This window comes from Geotrypetes seraphini, chromosome 11 (genome assembly GCF_902459505.1).
Source record: "Geotrypetes seraphini chromosome 11, aGeoSer1.1, whole genome shotgun sequence".
In the NCBI taxonomy this organism is placed as follows: Eukaryota; Metazoa; Chordata; class Amphibia; order Gymnophiona; family Dermophiidae; genus Geotrypetes; species Geotrypetes seraphini.
In genome coordinates, this window is record NC_047094.1 from 4,876,074 (window position 1) to 4,892,270 (window position 16,197).

General features: G+C 47.9%; 1 protein-coding gene and 1 non-coding gene across 2 annotated transcripts; both read left to right on the forward strand.

The window, feature by feature from the left end:
- The first annotated feature begins 470 nt into the window (after positions 1–470).
- On the forward strand, positions 471–15,877 carry RPS2 (ribosomal protein S2). Its single transcript, XM_033914535.1, has 7 exons — positions 471–646; positions 920–1,009; positions 9,321–9,428; positions 9,794–9,967; positions 10,971–11,130; positions 14,224–14,315; positions 15,748–15,877. Exons 1-7 carry the CDS (start codon positions 509–511, stop codon positions 15,835–15,837), a joined length of 852 nt encoding a protein of 283 aa, XP_033770426.1. The 5' UTR covers positions 471–508; the 3' UTR covers positions 15,838–15,877.
- On the forward strand, positions 14,025–14,159 carry LOC117345902. The gene has a single exon (XR_004536527.1). It is a non-coding gene; the product is annotated as a small nucleolar RNA SNORA64/SNORA10 family (small nucleolar RNA).
- Positions 15,878–16,197: the final 320 nt, after the last annotated feature.

Consider the following 16,197-nt stretch of genomic DNA (forward strand, 5'->3'; position numbering starts at 1 on the left):
CTGCAGCTCATTGTGGCCCTGGGCAAATCAACCCTCCATTGCCCCAGCTACAAAATAAGCACCTGTATATCAGTTATAAGCCACTCTGATCTCTTTTCTCTTACCACTAGCACTAAGCTGGGAACTGGAGCTTTTCAAAATGATTGCAGGTGCTAAATCCAATGAAAATGCCCCCCCCCCCCCCAACACTGAATGCAGTCAAGAAGTTTTCTCTATCGGGGTGCCCGAGCACACATGGCACCCACATAGCTGGCTACTAATACTTTGAGGGGTTTCTGCAAGTATCTGCTCCCCGGCTTACAGCTTGGGGGGTGGGGGCCGTGTTTGCACTTGATTCCCCCTTGTGCAGTGCCCGGTTTGCTCTTTTTAAGGAGCAGCTTGGTGGTAGCTGATGCTTTATGCTAGGCTTTGTGTTCTCTGGAGAGGGGGGGGGGTATGTTTTTCTGTTTGTGTTGTGCAACTTTTAGTCTTAAATGTGTGATCACTTTCTGTTTTCCCTTTATAGCAAATGGCGGATGACGCCGGTGGTAATCGGGGGGGCTTCCGCGGAGGCTTCGGCAGTGGTGGCAGGGGCCGCGGTCGAGGCAGGGGCCGCGGTCGAGGCAGAGGCCGTGGGGCCCGTGGTGGAAAGGCGGATGAAAAGGAGGTAAAGATTGCCTTGCTGATATGAGTAGCTTAATTTTGTGTGTATTTAATATGTGAGTTTATATATGTCTAGCTTGTCTCGTTTGGCGAAGGGGATGTAACAAAGAACAACAATTATATTGGCAAAGGAATTAAGGGTACTAGTGTATTTTCCCCGAAAATAAGACAGGGTCTTCTTTGCTCCAAAAAATGCATTAGGGCTTATTTTTAGGGGATGTCTTATTTTTTTCATGTACAACAATCATCTGTCCCTTCCTCTTTTCTGTTTTGCTAGTGGATCCCTGTCACCAAGCTTGGTCGCCTCGTAAAAGACATGAAGATCAAGTCCCTGGAGGAGATTTATCTCTTTTCTCTCCCTATTAAGGTAAATGGTGTGCTGAGCTGTATTGTTTTCTTAATAGATTTTTTTTATAGACTTAATCTGGTAGTTGGAAATGTGAAAAGTAAAGTTAGTTCTCTAAAGTCATTCTAGCAGAGTTGATCAGGTTGAATAGTTTAAAACAAGGTTAAAACTTTTATCCCAGGACAAGCAGGCAGCATATTCTTAACACATGGGTGACGTCACCGACGGAGCCCTCGGTACGGACCTTTTTAACTAGAAGTTTCTAGTTGGCCGCACCGCGCGTGCGCGAGTGCCTTCCCGCCCGACGGAGGAGTGCGTGGTCCCCAGTTTCTTCGTTTCCGCGGAGCGAAGAAGACGCGTGTATTTTTTCAACGGCCGTTGAAATCACTTTTTCGCCTTCCCGCTCGCGTTTTTTTCCTAATTTTTTCTCTCTTTACCTTCGGGTTTATTTTTCTTTGATTTGCAAAAAAAAAAAAAAAAAAAAACTTTCATTTTTTTCCTTTTTCTTTCGTTTTTGCCCCGGCGGGGCCTGTTGCCATTATACAGGCCTCGGACTTCGATTTTGCGGAGGCCATCTTCCCCTTCATGCCCCCGCAGGTCGGTTTTAAGAAGTGCCAGCGGTGTGCACGCCCGATCTCCGTTTCTGACCCACACAATTGGTGTTTGCAGTGTCTGGGTCCGGAGCATCGGGCGGACTCCTGCACCCGCTGTGCCACCCTGCAAAAACGAACACTTAAAAACCGAAGAATCCAACAAACTCTTCTCTTCGGCACCGAGTCGGCGATGGACTCCTCACCTTCCACGGCGGTACCTCAAAAATCGGCACCGTCGACCTCGACACCGACCAAGGAACTTATAAAACAAGCTGGAACATCAGGCTTGGCAATGCATGTAATGCTGAAATGTACCTGAAGATGGGGGTGAATGCTACATTGTGCTTGTTTTCAGTGGTTTTGGGGAGGGAAAGTTAGGAAAAAAAGACTGGTGTTCATAGAATTGTCTGGGGTATGTTGATCATTTGTGGCAGCATTTTGTGTACTGAGAAAGTGGTGGGGCTTTAGTTAACTTGGTGTAAGCTGAAGACTGTAAGAGGAATTATCCCAGGACAAGCAGGCAGCATATTCTTAACGTATGGGTGACGTCACCGATGGAGCCCCGGTACGGACACTTTTTACTAGAAAGTTCTAGTTGGCCGCACCGCGCATGCGCAAGTGCCTTCCCGCCCGACGGAGGAGTGCCTGGTCCCCAGTTTCTTCGTTTCCGCGGAGCGAAGAAGTCGCATGTGTTTCAACGGCTGTTGAAATTATTTAGTTTGCCTTCCCGCTCGCATATTTTTTCAATTTTCTTCTATTTTTTCCCTTGGATTCCTTTAATTTTCTTTTCAAAAAAAAAACTTGTCGAGTTTTCTTTATTTTTTCGAGCTGGCCCCGGCGGGGCCTGTTGTCACCATACAGGCCTCCAGCTTTGATTTTGCGGAGGCCGTGTTTCCCTTCATGCCCCCTCAACCGGGCTTTAAGAAGTGCCAGCGGTGTGCACGCCCGATCTCTCTCACCGACCCGCACAATTGGTGCCTGCAGTGCTTGGGTCCAGAGCATCGGGCTGACACCTGCACCCGCTGTGCTACGCTTAAAAAGCGCACATTGAAAAATAGGCAGATCCAGCAAAATATTTTGTTCGGTACCGGATCTGCCATGGAACCTGCTGCGACGTCAACGGCACCCCAAAAGTCGGCACTGACGACGTCGACACCACCGGACCCTTCCTCGGGGTCGTTGGGCCCAGGTAAGCCGGCTAAGAAGCCTTCCACTTCCCTCGAGCACCCTCCTGCCACGGTTGCGACACCGGCCCTCCCGGCACCGCACCGACCCCGCAAATGCTCCGCTCCGATATCGGTGAGTGCCTCATCATCGGCCTCCTCATCGCCGTAGCGTAGAGCGGCACCTCTGGTACCGAAGAAGAAAAAAGCGGTAACCAGTGCCTCCCCTGGATGACCGCATCGCGGCCATACTCCAAACACAGTTACAGGAGCAGCTGCAGCAACAACTCCAACAACTTGCCGGCGTTGCTGGCGCCGCACCTTCCGGTACAGGACCGGTCCGAGCCTCGCACTGTCCCATCGGTGTCGACCCCCTCGGTACCGATTAATACCTCCATACCGGTGCTCTTGGCTGAAACACCTACAGCGCATACCTGTGCTGCTGCCGACCCTGCCCGATCCCGGGAACGACATCGGTCTTCCTCACCCGGTACCGCCTCGGTGCGCTCAGGCAAATCTCTCTCAAAGACCTGCCATGCCGAGCCCTCTACACCAATGTCCAAACGTGCACACCCCGACGTTAGAGACCCAGACTTGTGGGAAGACTCCCCGCACGGTACCGAAGAGGACGCTTCGTCAACCGACGAAGAACCCTCCATGACCGACACCGTCTCAAAACCAGAGCAATCCTCTTTCTCTAAATTCCTTAGGGAGATGTCAGCAGCTCTTTCCATCCCCTTAGAGTCCGACTCTAAAAAGTCTCAGGCTTTTCTCGATGCCCTAGGCTTTGAGCAACCCCTCAAGGAATTTCTAAAGTTGCCCGTCCACGACATCTTACGGGAAACTTTCTATAAAAACTGGGAGACTCCCCTCACTGTTCCCGGGGCCCCTCGCAAATTGGATAGCTTGTACCGGGTTATTCCAATCCCAGGTTTTGACAAACCTCAATTGCCCCACGAATCCCTCCTGGTGGAATCTACTTTAAAAAAATCTCAGGGTTCCAGTGTATATGCCTCCACCCCTCCTGGCAGAGAGGGAAAAACTATGGATAAATTTGGTAAGCGCCTTTTCCAAAATGCCATGCTAGCCAATAGAGCAAACAATTACACCTTCCACTTCTCCTTCTACATGAAGCATCTGGTGCAACAGCTCTCCTCCTTACAGAAATATCTTCCTGAACGTAAGGTCCCCCTTGTCCAGCAACAAATTTCCAGCCTCCTCCAACTCAGGAAGTTCATGGTTCGCTCCATCTACGACTCGTTTGAGCTGACCTCTCGCGCATCTGCCATGGCGGTGGCTATGCGCCGTTTGGCATGGCTGAGAGTCTCTGACCTAGACATTAACCACCAGGACCGCCTGGCTAACACACCTTGTCTGGGTGATAAACTCTTCGGAGAGTCCCTGGACTCGACAACCCAGAAGCTCTCAGCACATGAGACCAGGTGGGACACTCTGATCAAACCTAAAAAGAAGACTCCGCCTGCTCGCCCCTACAGACAACAGTCTTCTTAACAACGCAGGTTCTCGGCCAGACCTCTCAACCCGTCTCAACAACAGTCTCGCCATCCTCGCCACCAGCATCAGCCTCAGGCTCGCCCGCAGACTCAGCCTGCCAAGCCTCTTCCTTCATCAAAACCATCTCAACCCTTTTGATTCCTTTCTCCAGAGCATAGCCAGTCTCCCCCCGTCGCTACCTCTCCCTCAACCTATCGGAGGACGTCTTCAACTTTTCCTCAGCCGTTGGGAGGTCATCACTTCAGACCAGTGGGTCCTCAACATCATTCGCCACGGCTACTCTCTCAACTTCCAGACTCTTCCACCAGACCATCCTCCTGTAGAGTCTGCTTCTCACTCCTCCCAAACCCCCCTCCTCCTGAGGGAGGTCCAATCCCTCCTTCTTCTCAATGCCATCGAAGAGGTGCCTCCGGACCAAAGGGGTCAGGGATTCTACTCCCGCTACTTCCTGGTTCCCAAAAAAACAGGAGACCTTCGTCCCATCCTCGATCTCCGGGACCTTAACAAGTGTCTGGTCAAAGAGAAGTTCAGAATGCTCTCCCTGGCCACGCTTTACCCTCTTCTCTCTCACCACGACTGGCTATGCTCCCTAGACCTCAAGGAGGCCTACACTCACATCCCAATCAATCCGACTTCACGTCGCTATCTACGGTTTCAGATCCGGCACCATCACTATCAATACAAAGTGCTACCCTTTGGCCTCGCATCATCACCCAGGGTGTTCACCAAGTGCCTTATTGTGGTGGCGGCCTTCCTCAGGTCTCACGACCTTCAGGTGTTCCCCTACTTGGACGATTGGCTGGTGAAAGCACCTACGTCTCCGCTTGTGCTACAAGCCACTCAACACACCATCTCGTTCCTCCATCACCTGGGGTTCGAGATCAACTACCCCAAGTCACATCTGCTTCCCACACAGCGACTTCAGTTCATTGGAGCAGTTCTTGACACCACTCTAATGAGGGCATTTCTCCCCTCCGACCGCCATCGAACCCTGCTCCACCTCTGCCGTCAGGTGCTCCTTCATCACTCCATTCCAGCTCGGCAGATGATGATCCTCCTGGGCCACATGGCCTCGACGGTCCATGTACTTCCTCTGGCGCGACTCCACCTCAGGACACCTCAGTGGACTCTAGCCAACCAATGGTCACAGACCACCGATCCTCTTTCTCATCCCATCTCTGTGACATCGTCTCTTCAGCAATCTCTTCAATGGTGGTTGAACTCCTCCAATCTTTCCAGGGGTCTACTCTTTCATCTACCCCCTCACTCCATGATCATAACCACAGATGCCTCCCCTTATGCGTGGGGAGCTCACCTGGGAGATCTTCGCACCCAGGGACTCTGGACCCCTCAGGAGCGTCAACATCACATCAATTTCCTGGAACTCAGAGCCATGTTCTATGCTCTCAAAGCCTTCCAGCACGTTCTCTACCCTCAGGTTCTTCTCCTGTGCACAGACAACCAAGTCGCCATGTACTACATAAACAAGCAAGGCGGCACCGGATCTCCCCTCCTCTGTCAGGAGGCCATCCACATCTGGACCTGGGCCACGGCCCACAGTCTCTTCCTCAAGGCTGTCTATATCCAGGGCGAACAGAACTCCCTGGCCGACAATCTCAGCCGCATCCTTCAACCTCACGAGTGGACTCTGGATCCTCCCACGCTCCGCTCCATCTTTGCTCGCTGGGGCACTCCTCAGGTGGACCTCTTTGCAGCTCCTCACAACCATCAGCTGCCCCAGTTCTGTTCCAGACTCTTCTCTCCTCATCGTCTGGCCCCGGATGCATTCCTGCTCGACTGGACGGATCGGTTCCTCTATGCCTTTCCTCCACTGCCTCTGATGTTGCGGACGTTATCCAAACTCCGCAGGGACAGAGCCACCATGATTCTCATCGCTCCTCGGTGGCCTCGCCAACACTGGTTCTCCCTCCTGCTCCAGCTCAGCTCCAGGGAGCCCATTCCTCTTCCTGTGTTTCCTACTCTACTTACACAGCAGCATCAGTCTACTACATCCCAATCTGTCCTCGCTCCACCTGACAGCTTGATTTCTCTCGGGCTGACCTCTCCAGAGAATCTGTCTCAGCCTGTCCGTCGTATTTTGGATGCCTCCAGGAAACCGGCCACCCTCCAATGTTACCATCAGAAGTGGACCCGGTTCTCCTCTTGGTGTCTACTTCATCATCACGATCCCACCTCATTGGCGGTGGAAACTGTACTGGACTATTTGCTCTCTCTCTCCGACGCTGGCCTCAAGTCGACCTCAATCAGAGTCCACCTCAGTGCCATCACTGTGTTTCATGAGCCTATCCTCGGAAAACCTCTTACGGCTCATCCCCTGGTTTCCCGGTTCATGAGAGGCCTCTTCAATGTCAAACCACCTCTGAAGCCTCCTCCAGTCATCTGGGACCTGAATGTGGTTTTATCAGCCCTCATGAAACCTCCGTTTGAGCCTCTTGCCACAACTTCACTCAAATTTCTTACATGGAAGGTGCTTTTCCTCATTGCCATCACCTCTGCCAGGAGGGTTAGTGAGCTGCATGCACTGGTTGCCGACCCACCTTTCACTGTTTTTCACCATGACAAGGTGGTTCTGCGTACCCATCCTAAATTCCTTCCCAAGGTGGTCTCGGACTTTCATCTCAACCAGTCCATTGTGTTGCCTCTCTTTTTCCCTAAACCCCATTCTCATCCTGGGGAACAGGCATTGCACACGCTGGACTGTAAGCGTGCCCTTGCTTACTATCTTGACCGTACCAGGGCTCACCGCTCGTCTCCTCAGCTCTTTTTGTCCTTCGACCCTAACCGTCTGGGTCGTCCTATCTCTAAACGGACGCTTGCTGCCTGCATTGCGTTCTGTTATGCTCGGGCCGGTCTCTCACTGGAAGGTGCTGTCACGGCCCACAGGGTCAGAGCTATGGCTGCTTCTGTGGCTTTCCTCCGTTCCACGCCCATCGAGGAAATCTGCAAGGTTGCCACTTGGTCCTCAGTTCACACGTTCACTACTCACTACTGTCTGGATACCTTTTCCAGACGGGATGGGCACTTCGGCCAATCTGTACTACAGAATTTATTTTCCTAATGGCCAACCATCCCCCCTCCCTCTTTGTTAGCTTGGAGGTCACCCATGCGTAAAGAATATGCTGCCTGCTTGTCCTGGGATAAGCACCAGTTACTTACCGTAACAGGTGTTATCCAGGGACAGCAGGCAGATAGTCTTACGTCCCACCCTCCTCCCCGGGTTGGCTTCTTAGCTGGCTTATCTTAACTGGGGACCACGCACACCTCCATCGGGCGGGAAGGCACTCGCGCATGCGCGGTGCGGCCAACTAGAACTTTCTAGTAAAAAGTGTCCATACCGGGGCTCCGTCGGTGACGTCACCCATACGTTAAGAATATCTGCCTGCTGTCCCTGGATAACACCTGTTACGGTAAGTAACTGTGCTTTACAGTATATACCCGACTATAAATCAATTTCATAAGCAGAGGGCAGTTTTGGACGAAATGGCCAAAACTGGTGTGACCCATGTATTAAGTTGAGGCCGTGCACAGACAAATTGGACCCCTCCTTCCCCAGCCAACAGGTCTTTGTCCTTACCACACATCTCCCTGCCTCATTCATACCCCTTCCCAGCCAGCATGTCCTCCCTGCCTTACACCCCACCACACAGATCTAGCATGCCCCCCCCAAAAAAAATATATATATATATATTTATCCCTCACTGATAAGTCACTCTGAACTGTGGCAAATTTACTAAAGTAAAATGTATTTTCATGCAGGGAGAACACTTTATTTGGGAATCAGTATTTCTCAGCATATAACTTCTCCTTTTACAAAGAAAAATCAATTTCAGTCTTTCCACACGTCTCAGCTAAACTTCTTTGAAAAAAAACAGAGCTATTGGCCAATTAAATGGCTTTTAGCTATCCCCAGGCATACCTTCTCTTAACAAACTTTCACCCAGACAGAGCATTTATAGATGTTAAACAATCACTTCCCAGACTCACTTGCATACCTCGTCCAAACCACGTCTCTTTAATTTGAACACTGTAACTCACCATGATTGAAGAATTTTCCCACGCCAGCGGCACATATAGCACTGGCTGTGTCCTGTAGAACAAGCAAAGCTAGACTCTGCCCTGTGAAGCCTACGATAAGAACGCTAAAGCACTGACTCCCATAGATATGATGACACTAGTTTATTGATAATAACTTTATTTTTCTATACCGCCATAATCAAAAGATTTCTAGGCGGTTTACATTGAAAGAAGGCTGGACAATCAGCGAATTACAGAGTGCAAGAGGTGAAAGGATACATAAGAAATTACATCGAGGTTGGCAAAGGGGAAATATAGTGGGTGAAGGCGTCTGTTTAGGAGATGAATTTGTCAAATAGAACGGTTTTAATTGATTTTCGGAATGCACTATTAATGGAGTTTCCCAGCCAGGATTGCTGTGTGCTTGCTTGGAACATGAAGGTTCTGATTGGGATTTTGAAGGCAAAAGTTCTATGGTATTGCTTTTTAGGGCTGTATTTTAATTGCAATTAATCATGTAACTAAAGATGTATATTTTCCCCACTGCAGCTCCTTGTCTGGGCAATGAAGAGTTTCCTACTTGCCCAGAATCACAAGGAAAAAATACATAACCTTTAATTGCGTGAATAATCGCAATTACAAAATTTAATAGAAATCCAGCCCTAAAAAAAGTGATGAAAGGTGAGAAATTCAAATGAGAGAATCTAAAAGTTTCTCAACTCGGTCCTGGAGTAGCCCCTTGCCAGTCAGGTTTTCAAGATATCCTCAATGAATATGCATGAAAGAAATGTTCATATAATGGAGGCAGCGTATGCAAATTCAATGTAGATATCCCAAGGGCAACTCCAGGACCGAGTTGAGAAACAATGATTTAAAACATGCAGAATAGCTATAAAAAGCCTTAGCTTTCAGAGTCTACTTTAGAAATGCAGTCCGAGTAGTTTTCTACCTCTCCCCCCCCCCCCCCCACGTGTCCTCTGGTTGCGGTGCTGTATGTTACAGTGAAACATTTGGCATTTGCTGCAGGAGTCTGAAATCATTGACTTCTTCCTGGGTTCCTCGCTGAAGGATGAGGTTCTGAAGATCATGCCAGTCCAGAAACAGACGCGGGCAGGTCAGCGGACCAGGTTCAAGGTAATTGTTCGGATTTAGAAATATGAAATTGCAGAACACTTGCTTTTGGTGTCTTTTGGAGATGCTTTACAACTCTGATCCACACTCATTTGCAGGTTCCAAGTTAATTATAAAAAATTTCTAAGCGATTTCCATAATAAAATTAGGGGTAAACAAAAAATATGGAATGACTGACATCAACATTACTTGAGGCTTAAGGGAGGGATAGAAATACAAAATGATAGAAAAGAAGATAGGGCTAACAGTGCGTTGGATGAAATCAGCTAGTGGAAGGCAGTAACTTATGAAAGAAGCCACAATAATCTTAACTTGCACAGTAACTGGGATTGTGATGGTGTTCCTAAATGCTTATTTTATATTCGCAGGCTTTTGTTGCCATTGGTGACTATAACGGACATGTTGGACTCGGTGTTAAGTGCTCTAAGGAAGTTGCTACAGCTATCCGTGGTGCAATTATCCTCGCTAAACTCTCCATTGTGCCTGTTCGACGTGGCTATTGGGGTAACAAGATTGGCAAGCCCCACACTGTTCCTTGCAAAGTAAGTTTTTTTTTTAACGTATCCTAGATATTTGAGGGTATTCATGTTTTGCTAAACACATAGCATCAGTAAATGACAGCAGATAAAGATCCAAACGGTCCATCCAGTCTGCCTAACTGTTACCGTACATGCTTTATAAATTAATGATTTAATTGTTCCTTTTTCTTAGATATTTCTGGGCCAGAAACCCAGAGCCTTGCCCGGTCGTGTGCTTAGGTTCTATCTACTGGAGTCTCACATCGAAGCTCACTCCAGCCCATCTAAACCATCCCAGCCATCGAAGCCCTCCCCAGCCCATCCTCATCTGAATGGCCATATATGGGACACAGACCGTGCAAGTCTGCCCAGTACTGGCCTTAGTTCAATTTTTAATATTATTTTCTGATTCTAGATCCTCTGTGTTCATCCCTTGCTTTTTTGAACTCGTCACTGTTTTCCTCTCCACAACCTCTCTCGGGAGCGCATTCCAGGCATCCACCACCCTTTCCGTAAAGTAGAATTTCCTAACATTGCTCTTTAATCTACCACCCCTCAACCTCAAATTATGTCCTCTGGTTTTACCATTTTCCTTTCTCTGGAAAAGATTTTGTTCTTCATTAATACCTTTCAAATATTTGAACGTTTGAATTGTATCTCCCCTGTCCCTCCTTTCTTCTAGGATGTACAGATTTAGGGCTTCCAGTCTCTCCTCATAGTGCAAACCTCCCATTTTTATCACCTTTCTCTGGACCGCTTCAAGTCTCCTTAACGTCCTTTGCCAGATACGGTCTCCAAAACACATTTCTTTGAGTCATTTATTTCCAGTGAGTCCTAAGTACTTTTGGCTTGTCACATGTAGTTAAAAATACTTTAATAAACCCTGCAGGAAAAGGGTTAATTATGGGACAGATTTCCTTTTAAAATCAACCTTCAACAGGGCTACGAGTCCATCTTGTTCAGTGAATGAAGATGACGTGCAAATTCACAAAACTGACATGAATTTCATTTGAATCTCTTTTCTCAGGTCACTGGTCGTTGCGGTTCAGTTCTAGTGCGGTTGATTCCTGCACCCCGCGGTACTGGCATAGTCTCCGCCCCAGTCCCAAAGAAGTTACTGATGATGGCAGGTATCGATGACTGCTACACCTCAGCCAGGGGTTGCACAGCCACACTGGGAAACTTTGGTAAGTTCCTGGTAATGTACAGGCACAGCGGAGATCCTGAAGTGCTGCATGTTTTAGTCAGAACTGAATATTATCAGAATACAGTACTTCCCCAGATATTCGCGGGGGTTCCGTTCAGTGTTCCCTCTAAGCGGGCGGGTGTTGTGAGCAAACTTTTTTCACCGTGAGCCAAAAATATCGGGCGCCAGCAAGTTATGAGCCAACTCGCCCGATTCTCCTCTCGCCGCCCTGCCATCTGCCGTACGCCTCTTCCGATTGTGCGCTGTGACGAGAAACGTGTGCGCTGCGATGTAATATTTTGTGCGCCAGCGCAGCTTAGCGGGAACACTGGTTCAAATGGTTTTATTTATTTCCCCAAATTTATTTTTGTTATACGCATTGAAAATATTTGATATTGCGTTTAAATCAAAATCTCAATAAACTTGAAACGAGTGCCCGTGAGATTGTGGGAGGGTTAAATACTCAAAACTTAGAAGTTTTTGCTACGCCAGCTTTCTGGTATCTTTACATACAGTGGCGTACCTAGCATATGTAACATCCGGGGCCCATCATTTTTTGGCACCCCCCCCATCTGTAAGAAAAACATGATTTTTAGTAACAAACCACACGTCACACATGAGTACCTAGGAAAAGGCAGCATCTTACATATTGCAGTGAGCAGTACATCAATACACCCATTGTAAAACTAAACAAGCCAGACCAGCACAGATCAATCCTACACCGTCAATCCTAACAGAAAACACACAGAACACAGAAAACACCTTCGCCTAGTAAGGAATATGTAATCACAAACTAACCCCTCCCTCTTTTACAAAACTGTAGTGTGGATTTTAGCTACGGAGGTAACAGCTCTGATGCTCATAAAATTCTGAGCATCAGAGCTGCTACCACCAAGGCTGGTGCTAAAAACGCTTCACAGTTTTGTAAAAGGGGGGATAAAATAAAAATACATAGACAAAGGTTAAATTGAACCAGCAAGAAGCTGGACTCTGCATACAATGCTTCACAGAAACAGTGACACATGTCTCCTAAAGCAATAAATAAATAGAAATTTTTTTCTACCTTTGTCTTCTGTGGTTTCTCCTTTCCTCATCTTCTTGTAACTCTCTTCCTTCCATCCACTGTCTGCCGTCTCTCTTCCCCTATATGGCATCTTCTCTCCTTCTATGCCCCTTCCAGAAACTGTATGCCTCCCCCTTCCATCTCTCCTTTCACCCCATTGGTCTGGCATCTCTCTCCTCGCCTTCCCTCTCCCACACCTCTCCTCATAGTCTGGTATCTCCCCTTCCCTGATTCTCTGGCATCTCTCTCCTTTCCTTTTCTTCCATCTTTCGCTCCCCCTCCATGCTCTCACATCTCCCCCTTCCTTTTCCCTTAGACTGGCATACCTTCCTCCTACGCTCCAAGCCCTGGCATCTCCTTTAATTCCCTCCCTCATCTTCCTTCTCCCTCCAGCTGGGTACCGCAACACTCTTCCCTGCAGCTCTGCACTTCCCCACAATTGCCATGCTTCGGTTCCTCTTCTTCCTTCCTTCCGCCCCCCCCCCCCCCCCCCCGCGGGACCCTGCGGCACCATCAACTCTTACTCCCTCTAATGTCGGCCCTGCAGCTCCAGACTTCCTCGCACCTTCTCCCCTCCCCCTTTGGATCGCTATTATTTTAAATGTTATAGCCGCGGAGCTGTATCCATCAGTGGAGATGTCTAACCTCGGCCTGCCCCGGAACTCTTACTGCAACAGTGACTTCCTGTTCCTGCCTAGACGGGCGGCTGCTGCAGTAAGAGTTCCGGGGCAGGCCGAGGTTAGACATCTCCACTGATGGATACAGCTCCGCGGCTATAACATTTAAAATAATAGCGATCCAAAGGGGGAGGGGAGAAGGTGCGAGGAAGTCTGGAGCTGCAGGGCCGACATTAGAGGGAGTAAGAGTTGATGGTGCCGCAGGGTCCCGCGGGGGGGGGGGGGGAGGAAGGAAGGAAGAAGAGGAACCGAAGCATGGCAATTGTGGGGAAGTGCAGAGCTGCAGGAGCTGTTATAGCCGCGGAGCTGTATCCATCAGTGGAGATGTCTAACCTCGGCCTGCCCCGGAACTCTTACTGCAGCAGCCGCCCGTCTAGGCAGGAACAGGAAGTCACTGTTGCAGTAAGAGTTCCGGGGCAGGCCGAGGTTAGACATCTCCACTGATGGATACAGCTCCGCGGCTATAACATTTAAAATAATAGCGATCCAAAGGGGGAGGGGAGAAGGTGCGAGGAAGTCTGGAGCTGCAGGGCCGACATTAGAGGGAGTAAGAGTTGATGGTGCCGCAGGGTCCCACGGGGGGGGAGGAAGGAAGGAAGAAGAGGAACCGAAGCATGGCAATTGTGGGGAAGTGCAATCCCCCCAATGCGTCCCCTTACCTTACCTCCCCTTACCTTTGCGACGCGTGTGTGCGCTGTGAAGAGAAACTTGTGCGCTGCGATGTAATATTTTGTGCGCGAGCGCAGGCCAGCGCAGCTTAGCGGGAACATTGGTTCCGTTCCAGGAAACCCTGCAAATGCTGAAAAACCATGAATACGGTTTTTAGCGGGGGAGATAGGAGAGGGCAGCCGGAGCACCAGCGAGTGAAGGAAAATCACTCGCAGTATGCTCCGACCGCCTCTTCCTGCACTAAAGTCGGGCCTCACCAATCGGGAGCTGCTTTGATACGCAGCTCCTGATTGGTAAGGCCCAACTTTAGTGCAGGAACATACTGCGAGTGATTTCCTTCACTCGCTGACACTTAGGCTGCCCTCTTCTGCCCGGTCATTCACAGTCGGAAAATCCATGAATGACCGGGACCGCGAATGACCGGGGGAACACTGTAGTGCTTAACATGAAGTTGGCATCTGTTATATAATGGGATTCATGATATAAATTCTCTCAGCTCTGCTCAGCTGCACTTGATTAGGTAGTGTAGTTGTCGTTTACAGGGAGAAAGAGAAATGAGTTTCGTTTGCACGACAGATTGACCTAAAGTGGTCTTCCTGTTCCCTTTGAAACTCTACAGCATAAAAATATACGGTATGTTTATAATGAAAATAGTACACTTTTTAACTCAATCTTGTTTATACAGCAAAAGCCACCTTCGATGCAATCTCTAAGACCTACAGCTATTTGACCCCTGATCTGTGGAAGGAAACTGTCTTCACCAAGTCTCCTTACCAGGTGAGAGCAGGTTTGAAATGACTTGGGTAATATTGGAGCAGTGAATTGTACTGAAGTGTTGTCCATGGAGGTAGAATAAATTGGGATAGCAGTAGGCAGATATCTGAACGACTCATGATAAGCAGGTAGATTGTTTATTTGAAAAATTTATATACTGTCTACAACTAGACGGTTTACAAAATCTTAGGAATAAACATTACAAAGCAAAACCTTTAAAGACAACTGTGCCACTAAAAACCTTGGACACTTCATAAAAATGCTATAATAAACAATTGTATTTTCAGTAATTGTTTTAAATCTTAACCAGTCCTGTAGCTATCCCACCAATGAATTCCATAGTTGCACTGAATTAAGGTCTTGACCAGTATTCATAGCCTGTTTTCCTCTTCTGTGTTGACCTTTAGCCTTGTCAAGCAATCATGTCTTTATCTAATGGTTTCTCTCAGCATAATATGTTCAAAGTTTGAAAGTCAGTTATTTGATATTTTCGAGATGCATAATTTGTATCCTGATTTGAGTTGGCAGTTTGAATGTTTTATAAACATTGTAAAGTGTTAAATAAGTATAGGCCCTTTGCTTTTAAAATTCTGAATGTCTCCATTTTCTAGATGTAGGCAGTTTGAGTAAAAACAGATTTCAAGGAAATGTGTATTCTTTAGTGACCCTCTAAACCAGCACAGACTGGGTTTATGCTCCTCTACCAGCAGGTGGAGACAGAGAACACACTGAACTCTATCAGCAGTACAAGTGGGCTGTGCAGTCCCATTTACAAATCAGTCTGTTCTCAGTCTTCAACCAGGTGGAAGTAGTAAGTCTGCAGTTCTGTTCAAATTTCTAGGCCTTGCCTTAGGGACTTTTGGAGAGGATAGATTGGGGGCTTTATCTGGCCTTTTATTGCTTGGGTCCCACGGGGGGCCTTGATAAACCTCAGGTGTGTGTCAGTTGGGAGGCTGAGTCCCTCCCCAATTTTTATTTGGGCCAGTGCCGGTCTGAAGGGAAGCTTTTCATTAATTTTTCTCCCTTCTAACTAACCGACGTCTGAATTGAATCTGCCTCTTGGTTCACAATGAGCACTTCTTGGCCTAAGAAGTGCTGGGACATTCTCTTGCAATTCTTGCCCTTGATTTCCCTGAGGTTGTTGTATCCCTCACTTCTTGCTAAGTTAATGACTTTGCTGTTAAGACTGGTGTGAGCTCTTGCCATTTTTGTTTGAAATCCGAAGACAATTTTTTCTTTAGCACTCTCCAAACCGGTAGAGGTTAAATCCTACAAGTGGGTATATATCTCATCATGACCAGCAGATGGAGACTGAAAGAAGAAAGATGAAATATATACCCACTTGTAAGATTTAACCTCTACCGGTCTGGAGAAGCTAAAAGAAAGTAAATTAGCAGGTAAGAACCTAATTTCTCCTTTCTTTTCATTTATTTAGGAATACACTGATCATTTGGCCAAAACCCACACAAGAGTGTCAGTTCAGAGGAGCCAAGCAGCTGCTGTCGCTACCGCAGCACCCTCCTAAATATTTCTTGTGACAGAAATTAAAATGATTCTAAAACTGGCTTTGTGTGAAAAGTTTTCCTTGATTTGAGGAAACATTCTGCTTTTGTATTGTGCTGCTTGTCTGGATAGGTTTTGGCAGCAGCACTGTTGTTCATTCTCTGCCTCAGGTAAAGGGTGTTTAGAGCTTGATTAACGGGTGCCTTGGCAGGTTGACTGTCTTCCTGGCTCTCTTCAAGCTAGCTTTCAGAAAACAGATGTGGCAGCACAAGAAATTAAGTAGAATTTGGTATGTTCTGTCAGTTAACATAGTAGATGGTAGACTTTAAATAGCTTATCCAGAAGAGGTTTGGGTTTTAACTGTTGCTCTGTGTAGGTTACT